The 10,717-nt window shown below is 36.2% G+C and overlaps 1 protein-coding gene and 1 long non-coding RNA gene across 7 annotated transcripts in view; one reads left to right on the plus strand and one right to left on the minus strand.

Moving 5' to 3' along the window:
- LOC138752701 (putative leucine-rich repeat-containing protein DDB_G0290503) overlaps positions 1–2,271 on the minus strand; it is a 287,373-nt gene extending 285,102 nt beyond the window's left edge. For all 4 annotated transcript variants that reach the window (XM_069915411.1, XM_069915412.1, XM_069915413.1 and 1 more), the window contains exon 1: positions 1,968–2,271. In XM_069915411.1, coding sequence (XP_069771512.1) covers positions 1,968–2,159 — 192 coding nt within the window. In that variant the 5' untranslated portion in view covers positions 2,160–2,271. The remainder of the gene's footprint in view (positions 1–1,967) is intronic.
- On the plus strand, positions 1,871–9,381 carry LOC138752702 (uncharacterized). Of its 3 annotated transcripts, XR_011350854.1 has the most exons (4): positions 1,871–1,959; positions 2,512–2,565; positions 7,552–7,860; positions 9,169–9,381. It is a non-coding gene; the product is annotated as an uncharacterized lncRNA (long non-coding RNA). The 3 variants fall into 3 exon arrangements; XR_011350853.1 differs by lacking the exon at positions 1,871–1,959 and having other exon boundaries at positions 2,438–2,565; XR_011350852.1 differs by lacking the exon at positions 1,871–1,959 and having other exon boundaries at positions 2,438–2,532; positions 9,169–9,380.
- The last annotated feature ends 1,336 nt before the right edge of the window (positions 9,382–10,717 follow it).

Genomic DNA, 10,717 nt, shown 5'->3' on the forward strand with positions numbered 1-10,717 from the left:
TGAGTTATATGAAGCAGTTAAATTCAATTTTGAGTTCACAAAGCTACTATGTGTCCAGGTGGAGGATGAAGCATTGTACTTCAAGCATGCATTGGATCTTATTATAACTTTGGGGAAAGCCACAGGCAGAAAGGTCAGAGGGGAACAAGTCAAAAGAGACATGAGGAAATCATATAGGAAAAAAAGAGCAGAAATATTTCAAATTTGGAAGAGAAGTAACATGAATTTAATAGTAAATTAAAGTCAAGAAAACACAGATACTAGAAATCAGAAACCAAAACTGAAAATTCTGGCAACACTCAAGCGATCAATTCAAATGATACAAATACTTACGTAGTTTTCTTCATGTATAAAGATCATTTGGACAGTCAACCTGGACTGAAACTGAAACAGGTTGTTTTAGGTCTTTTTAGTGATATTCAAAATTGACGGATATACTGAATTTAACTGATGGAGGACCCTTTATAACTGTAGATAATTCAAATTAATGATTTCATTTGTAAATTTAAACATGGTAGGATTGACCAATTTGCAAAACTACAATAACAAAGTATATTAAGTTTGATGTTTAATCTCTGAAGATCTGTCTCGGAGCCTCCATATCGATGCAATTATGAAGAAAGCTCGTCAGCGGCTATACTTTGTAAAGTGTTTGAGGTGATTCGATATGTCACCGAAGAACCTCGAAAGCTTCTATAGGTGTACCATGGAAGACTACTCTAGCTGGTTGCATCACTGAGGTACCAAGACCGAGGACAAAAAAAAACTCCAGAGAACTGTTAACTCGGCTTGTGACATCACGGACACCAGACTTCACTCCATCAAGGACATCAACAAGAGGTGATGTCTTAAGAAAGCAGCCTCTATCCTGAACGACCCCCACCACCCAGGCCAAGCCCTCTTCACTCCGCTACCATCCGGAAAAGGTACAGGAAACTGAAGACAATCAATCAGCAGCGCAAGGGCACCTTCTTCCCTTCTGCCATCAGATTCTTGAATGATCAGTGAACCAAAGACACTGCCTTATTTTGACTTTTCATGCACTATTTTTTATTTATTTTTGTAAGACGGCTTATATGAATGGTTCTGCTGTGATGCAGCCACAAGAATCAAAATTTGTGACTTGTTCATGACAATAAGTTCTGATTCTGAAATAACAATTTATTATTAGAAATAGGAACTGACATCATTATAGACCCCCATCACCCTGGTCACAACCTCTTCTTACTGCTCCCTTTAGGATAAAAGATACAGAAGCCTGAAATCCAGCACCACTAGATTCAAGAACTTCCCCATCCCCCGCACCAATAGTATCAGGATCATGAAATTTCAGTACCCAAATCATAAACTACTCTAATACCGCAAAAGGACCGATCTGTATTATGAAACATCACTTTTTTTCTTGCACTACTGTAATTGTGAATAATACCTATCTTTTATATTTATTATCTCTTTTAAATTGTAATTTACTGCATAGTGTTGGGTTTCTTCACAAAGTACCTGTTTTCTACAGCAAATAAAAACTTTGGGCACATATGTATTGTAATTATGTGTATGTCAATAAACTGATTATCAGCTGCAAATCACATTTTGTTATTCATGCACAAGCAATCCCAAGTCCCTCTGCACAACAGCATGCTATTACAGGGGTGGTCAAACTTGCTTAAGGTAAGACCTCATACGATAAACTTCAGATGATTGAGAGCCGCAAAACATGAAAAAAATTACATACATTTTTACTCTTACTTGCACATTGTGATACAAAAATTTTATATAAATATTATGACATACATATGTCATAATATTTATTTATGTATGTAGTTTGTAAACCAGTAATTTGTATTGCTTTCAATAATCAAAATGTACACAACATATACTCATGTAAGAGTCGAATTTTGTGGACCAATCTTTAGGGTAAAATTTACAGTGGTTGATTATTACACATAACCTTTGACCATGGTAAGTACCTGAGTCATTCGAGGCATCAGGAGCTTGGATGGGCAACCAGCAGGGACTAGGTGGTAAGTCCGTGTTCGAGACATTGGGAGCTCTGATGGGTGGGTGGGTGGGTGGCAAGGAACTAGGTGACAATCCGCAGTCAGGATGTTGGATTTCAAAACAATTTTGAAAATAACTAAATCTAATAATGCGCTATTCATGAGTTAATTGTGAGGCTCCAAAAGCTCAGTGGTTAGATGATTGGGCTTGTAATCCAGGGATCGCAAGTTCATTCCGTGCTGAGGCCTCATTTCTGTGCGGGGACACTTGACAAAGTGGCGACTCTCTGTGTTCCTTATGGTAGACAAAGTTAAAGAATTTCATGTATGTTACATTCTAAAAAATGTCAATAATGGAACCTTTACTATTTGCCAAAGAATGCCTCTTTTATGACCAAATATCTATATTATTTTAAAGTTACTGCTGTTTCTTTCATGAATCTAATGCTGTATGAAGCTATTTAACTGAATGAACATATAATTGATGCTTTTCATTCCTCATTCTCTTACACAGAACCAACAAAAATCTGCAATGGTGAGCTTCAGCAGTGGATGCAACTTGTATATAGTACGTTTCTCCATATCAAAAAAGCTTGGGACTGGACTGTTTTCGGTTATTGGGTTTTTTTCAGTTAACAGAACAAAACCAAACAAATTACAAAAGCAGCACTTTAGCATCAGCCTTCACCAGACCTTGACACCTCCCACCGCCGATGTCACCAATCCCAACTCCAGTCCCTGCTCTGACCCAGGAAGCCAAGGCCCCCACCCCTTCCCTCGGTCCCTGCTCCTGCCCAGGAGGCCACTCTCCTTGATGACACCAGGACAAATGATTCATCTGACTGCTTGTGGCTAGAAGACAGTGGCACACAGTTTGTAAACTGTGATGGATTATATCATATTTTATATTGTATTTAAAGGAAATAAATTGTGGCAGGTTTTTTAGTGTAGGTCACATACAAACACTTCAAAACAGATCTCACTTAAAATGCCAGAACTCTGCTCAAGTGAGACGGTCCAGGCTCTGGGTGTCTTTACAAAAACTTGGAAGGATGCCTATAAGGACTTCACAAGTAGGTGTTAATTGGACATTCTGTGGAGTAATGGATTATTATTTTGGAAACCAACACATGAATGATTGGGTTCGGTGCCGCAGTCTGAGTGTATGTTGCTGTTCTAAGAGGGTCTTGAGTGAGTGAGAGAGAGAGAGAGAGAGAGCAAGAGAGCAAGAGAGAAAGAGAATATACATTTCTACAGTTCAGCAGGTGGGACTGGAACAGGACAAGCTGGCAAGCTTTTTTTTTAACAAACTTTATTTATTTGAAGGATCATTATTAGTAATACAGAATATATTTGAATAATTTATATGAATGTATATATATATATATATATATATGTATGTATAACAGATTGATTTTAAGAATTAAATTACATTTTGTGTGAGGAAGAAACATGCACAGAAACATTTGTTTATAACATGTTGAATAATATTCATGATTTTAAAAAGCAGTATTGTCAACTTACCAAGGTCAATTAACTTTTCATATTTTTACACATTTTTCTTGCAATAGAGATGGAAGCCATTCACTTATCAAGTGAAGCCTTTATATATATATATATATATATATATATATATATAAAAAAAACAATTAAAAAAAAGACTTAAATGAAGTCCCCACCGACCCTCCCACCCCATCAGCCACTCTCTTAAAGAGAGCCAAAAATATATAAGCAGAAACTAAGAATATATAATATATCTCAGTGCATATATTCCAAATATGTTAACCACTTATTAACAAAAAAGAATAATCATGCAGATTATATGAATTTTTTTCCATAACAATATAAGCTCTCAATTCATTATACCATCGCATTATATTAATCACTATGTTATCTTTCCATGTACTTGCTACACATTTTCGAGCTACAGACAATGCTAAATATACAAATGCAATTTGAAATTAATCCAACCTTAATCTCTTTAAAGGAATCATATAACCCATTAAAAAAATAAATGGATCTAATGGTAACTTAAAGTTATATAATTTTTCCAAAATTAACTTAATTTCATCCCAGAATGGTTGTACATGCACACAAGACCAAACAGCATGTAAAAAAAAGTTTCAGTACATACACCACATCTAAAATAAGAATCTGAATTACTAAAACCATATTTTTTCAATTTCTCTGGGGTTAAATACAACTGATGTAGAAACTTATAATTAACCATTCCATACCACACATTTGTCAATTTAGTAACACTATCATGACACACATCTGCCCAGTAATGTTCAGGAAAAACAAAAACTAAATAATTTCCCCATTTAAGCTTAGATTTCTCCCATTCCAGTTTATCCATAATTGTCTTGTAATACTTGGTATATAACAGAGATATAACTACTTTTTGGTATAGAAGAAATCAAAGACTCAAATTCTGTAAATACAGGTAAAATCATCTCTCTACCATACATATTTTTCACCAAAACTTGAAGTTGATAATAAACAAATAAAGAATTTTCAGCAATATCAAAATGCTCTTTCAATTGATTAAAAGAAACTGTCCTTCTACAAAATAATCCTGTAATATTTTTATACTCTTAGAATCCCAGTTCTTTAAATGACTATTAAACATTGAAAAAGAAATAAGCTAATTGTTATATAATGGAGTTAATATTGACAATTTATCTTTTGATCCTAAAATCTTATTTTTTTTTTAGTCCATAGCTTTAATAGATGTTTTAATATCGGCATATTATATTCCCTCAACAAGTTTACATTCCATTGAAATATAAATTGATAAACCTCGACTTCAGAAATACAAGCCATCTTAACTTTAGCTCAATTCAGGGGTTGGTCCAAATCCATCAGTCTACTAATAAATTTCAACTGAGCTGCTTCATAATAATTTGGAAAATGGGGTAATTTGAAGCCCACCTAATGCATACTTCCAAGTAAGTTTATATAATGCTACCCGTGGTAATTTACCTTTCCATAAAAATTCTCTCGTGACTTTATTTAAATCCTGAAAAAAACCCTTTTAAAGAGAACACGGTATTGATTGAAATAAATATTGACTACGAGGAAAAATATTCCTTTTAATACAATTAACTCAACCAATTAAAGTTAACATAACAGAAGATCTTTCCACTTAATTAAATCTGCTTTAATCTTTTTTAATAAAGGAACATAATTTAACTTATATAAAGATTGATACTCAGTATTTACAATTATTCCTAAATATTTAATTTTATCAAACCATTCCAGTTTTATAATGTTTTTATACTCTGAATAGTCTCCTTCTCCGACTGTCCTAATTTCACTCTTGTCCCAGTTAACTTTATATCCAGATAATGTTCCATATTGTAGTAAACATTCCCGCACATGTGGGATTGTTCTGGGTTTGTTAAATATATCAAAACATCATCTGCAAATAAATTAATCTTATACTCTTCATCCATTACTCTCATCCCTCTTATCTGTTCATTCTATCTTATTGTTTGATCTAACGGTTCAATAGCCAATGCAAACAGAGCTGGTGACAATGGACAGCTTTGTTGAGTTGAACGCGTCAATTTAAATGATGATAAGACTTGACCATTTGTTACCACCCTAGCAGTCGGGTTCGTATATAAAGATTTAACCCAACTAATAAAAAAAATGGCCAAATTTAAATTTATCCAATTCTTTAAATAAAAAATCCCATTCGACCCTATCAAAGGCTTTTTCCGCGTCAAGTGCAACCACCATTGGATAGTTGGGCTGCTGTCGATAAGCATTGACCAGACTAATCAATCGAAGAATATTATCTGAAGCATTTCTATTTTTAATAATACCTGTTTGATCAACATGTATCAATTTAGGTAAATACTTGGCAAGTCTATTTGCTAACACTTTTGCTATAATTTTATAATCGACATTCAATAAAGAAATAGGTCTATACGAAGACACTTTCAACGGGTCTCTATCTTTTTTTCAGGATTACAGTAATTAAAGCACTAGAGCAAGATTCTTGTAACTCATGCTATTCAGTCACTTGTTGTAATATCTCCTCAAACACTGAAGATAAATCTTCATAAAAATCTTTATAAAATTCCACCGAAAACCCATCATCGCCTGGTGACTTCCCATCGGGCATCTCCAACAAAGCCGCTTTAATCTCTAATTCTGTAAATGGAGCTCCCAGATCCATAATATCCTCCTCTTCTAATGCTGATGACGTTAACTTAGATAAATAAGATAAATAGAACCGCTATCCTGTTTCCCCTCAGAAGTATATAATTTTTTTATAAAATGAATAAAACTGGTCATTAATTTCCTGAGGTTTATAGGTAACTGTGAATTCTTTTTTACAGCATTAATAGTCCATGAAACCTGTTCCATCTTTAACTACCATGCAAGTACCTTAAGTGCCCTCTCACCCAACTCATAGTAACACTGTTTAGATCGATTAATTAAATGTTCAAATTGATAAGTCTGCAACGTATTATAATGCAATTTCAGTTTAGTCAAAGCCACTTTTTTTTATATCTTCTGTCACTTCCTTCTGAAATTCCTTCTCCAATTCATCAATTTGCTTTTCTAATTCTAAACTTTCTGCCGTATACTGCTTCTTAACTTTAGTGGTATAGCTAATAATCTGTCCTCTTAAATAAGCTTTTAACCCATCTCATAACACAAAATGACTTTCTACTGAATTAGCATTCTCAGACAAAAAGAAAGTAATCTGTTCTTTAACAAAGGTAACAAACTCTGTTTTTTTTCAACAACATTGTGTTAAATCTCCATCTATAAGATGAATATACCACTTCTGAACTTGCGCAAGAAAAAAATAATAAAGAATGATCTGATGTAACCCTGCTTTTATATTCTGCCTGTAGTAGCCTTCCTTGTAACTGTGCTGACACTAAAAAATATTCTATTCTAGAAAATGAAGCATGTCAAGACGAGTAAAAGGAAAAATCCTTCTCTGTATGATTAACCCTTCTCCAAATATCCATCAAATTTAAATCCTTCATCAAGGCCCCAATTTGTATCACTATCTTTGATTTCTTTATACTTATTGGGGGTCATTTTCTTGATATAAGCCAAAACTCACTTTCGCTTAATCGGGTTATTTAACCCCTGAACATTAAAAGTTGCAAATTTCAAATTAGACATCCTTATAAACTAACAGTATAATCACTTACTACAAAATATCGCTCCCCTTCAAGTAACTTAAAACCACTATCCCTCCCCTAAATTTTTTTTTAAAGAAAGTGTATTTTAAAAAATTTAATTATCCCAAAAAAAACTACCCAAAGGTAGTAATGCCCTAAAAAACTGGATATGGTAAACCCCACTAGTGAAATCAAAGATTTCAGTGCTATCCACCGACCCCGCCCCCAGCCAGAAATACATCATTCACATCTATACAATCCAGTACTGCAAACATATTCAACCCAATGACTCCATTCCCAATGATCGTTCCGGATCTTCAATGTCAATAAGACTTTCTTTCCATTTTTTTCCATTTTTCCCATTTTGCCCATTTCCATTTCCATTTGCCATCTTTTAGGTGACAGTGGTGAAACTCTTCCATGTCCTCATAAATCCGGTAATGAATTAGCAAAAATTAATGCTTCCGATGCCATTCTGCGCACCCCAGCCCACCCAATGGCAGCACGGGCTCAAGGGCTCTTCTCTTTTCCGGGTCACCCACGCGCCTGACATCGCGAATGCGCGGATCAACTCCGGCCGAGCTCGTCATCATGCCTGCGCCATCTTGTGGAGACAAGTTCGGCACCGGTGTAATACTCAGCCTGGCAGGAGTTCTCTGTGCCTTGGTGGTTTATCAAATGACAATTCCATGGCTTTGGTTGAACAGGTAGGCCTCAATTCTTTAGCATTTTAAAAAGATAATTTCTTCTGTAATTGAATTTTTGTTTTTTTAACATTAGTCGCCATTGTGACCTATTAATGTTCCCAAAAATAAAGATACAACTTTTAATCACTTAGATAAACTTTAAAGATGGGTGCTTAAAAAACTGGCTGAGGAAGGGTGAGATCGCCCTTTACGCCATCTTGCCACGTCCCAACAAGCTGGTAAGCTTGTGGAAAAACCCCATTTTGAAGACAGGTTGTGAGTTCTTAGTTCAGCCTGGTCAAAGCTCTTGAAATTCATACAAGAGGAGAGGACTGGCTGCATAATGTTTCACTTGAAATAAGGGAAACAAAAAGCAACTCTGTAGTGACCTGAAAGAAAGAGGTTATCATCTGGAAAACCATGATGGGGTGTTTTCTTCAGCAGGACACTGAGATGGTTGATCAAAAGGAATCAGTTTGTGTGTGTCCAATGAGCAATGAATCTCTGAAACCAACAAGAACCTTCCTGAGCAGTAACCATTCACCTTTCAAGCACCAAAGCCTGGTGAAATTCATCAATATTAAATTCTGTGCAAAGTATAAGAATTGCCTGAAACCAGTGAACTTGGAGGAGTGAGAAGTGAGATTGGACTGTAAATCAAAGAACTTTTTTTGAACTTGTATATTCATTGCATACACATGCGGTTAGAAATAGAAGGGGGTTAAGTTAGGTTAACTTAATAGTAATAAGTTAAAGTTTGATCCTGTTTTCATGTTTAAAGATGATTAAAAGCAACTTATGTTTAAGTAACCATTTGTCTTGGTAAATTTCTGTTGCTGCTAGGTTTTGAGGTCCTCTGGGCCCTTAACATAACCAAGTACAGTGGAGGGTAAAGAAGAAATGGAAAGACAGAAGGGAGGGAATTACCTGAAATGAAGACAATTGGCATTCTAATTTCTCCCCATGAGCTGCCTGACCTGGTGGTTTCCTCTAGTCTCTCACTAATGGCTCGAGATTCCAGCCTGCATCTCAGAGCTGACATCCAGCTGTTCAGTGTCTGTCTTCCTGGCTGATTCTGAGATCTGTTGTTACCAAACTGGCACCAACAGAGCATCAGAGCTGCACATGGGCAAGTCAGGTGATCTTTTTTTTTCAACTTATGACATCATGTCAGTGCCACAAAAAAGTTCAGTTAATGGAACATTTCAATTAACAGAACTTTGGATAAGGGAGAGTACTGCATTAAATATTGTGCTGCAAGAGTATAAAGTTCCATTTTTGTGTGATTAATATTATTTCTTACACACACTTCACATGTCCTTTCCACAGAGGATAGTGAGCCTAACACTATGAAGGCAGTGAAGACAAACTTGAAGAAGGAAATCTTGAGTTAAATGCCATAAAACCACATGGAGTTACCTCAGCACCTTTATGAAGGCTGACATCAGAGAGAAATCAATGCTGCTGGCATACTAATGGAATTTTAATTGAATGGTAGAATTAACAAGGAATTCTTCATGGTGATAAAGTTAAACAAAAAAAGTGTGTAGACGCTGTGATTGTAGTTGATACACAAAAATACTGAAGAATCTCAGCGAGTCACGCTGTGTTCTTTATGTAGCAAAGATATACAACCAACGTTTTGGGTTTGAGTCCTGTTTTGGTATACCCCATTTTACCAAACTTCATTTTTACATAGAAACCTGTGTTCGCTATCCAAAAGAAATGTGAATGGGTTTTGAAATTTTGAATGGGTTTTCAGTTTTACAAAAATAGCCTTCAATAGCAGTGACTAGATCTTCACTTTATGTCATTTTGACTTACTTAAAGTTTCATAGGAATGCTCTAGTTTCATAAAGTAGGGTATAGGGTATAAGCAAAAATTCTGATAGGGGAGCTGGAGTTAATGATGAACAATCTGACGTAGATATTCCAGTGGTCTAGATGATCTGACACAGAGTGAATGGCCAGTGAGATAGCGTCTGCTGTTGACCTGAGACGAAAGGCGATGAAGTGGGTACATATCCTTCCTGAGATAGATATTGATTCATTCCACAACCAATCTCTCAAAGGACATCATCATGGTAGATATCAATGTAATCGACTGATACTGTTCTTGGGCATTTGGATAATGGATGTCTTGTTAAAGCGGATGGGAGCTCTGACCATTGTGGTGAGAGGTTTAAAAAAATACAGAAAAACTCTAGATCCTTGAGGTGAAGAAGGGGGAATGTTCTCCACTGTAGCCCCTGCTCCAATCTGGTGCATCCTCAATACCTGTAACCCTTGAGGAAGGTGGGAGGAGAACATTCTCCCACTCTAGTTCCCTGCTCTGATCCACCTCGTCCTCCATGCCTGTGAACCTCAAGGTAGGGGGAGGGTAACATTCTCCCACTGTAGACCCCTATTCCCAACTCGTGCATCTTTATGCCCACAACCTCGAGATGGGAGGGGAAATGTTCTGATGTAGTCCCTTGCTCCCATCTGCTAGTTCCTTAAGGCCCACAACCCTTGACAACTGGCTGCTGACCATGGATGCTGACGTATTGGATCTTTGACCTCTGACGAACATCAATTAGAAAATTGTTACCAGCCATTTTCCAAAGGCGATTAAACCTGCACCTGGGACTATTGCTTGGGATTATCAGGCAGTAGGATCCTATGGTGAAGCACATCAAGACTATGGTCCCACTTCTCCTCCCAGACTTGCGGCAGTGCCACAACCAGCTTAATCTTGTACAGGTAGGTTGACAAGAAGATTGAATGAGATTTGCAGAATTAATTTCAACTCTAATTACCTGAAGCCATTTCGATCCTGTCTGAATTTTTTGATTATAGAACCAAGCAATGTCTTGATGACTTGAGGATGGAGAATTAT

Source organism: Narcine bancroftii, chromosome 2 (assembly GCF_036971445.1).
Source record: "Narcine bancroftii isolate sNarBan1 chromosome 2, sNarBan1.hap1, whole genome shotgun sequence".
In the NCBI taxonomy this organism is placed as follows: Eukaryota; Metazoa; Chordata; class Chondrichthyes; order Torpediniformes; family Narcinidae; genus Narcine; species Narcine bancroftii.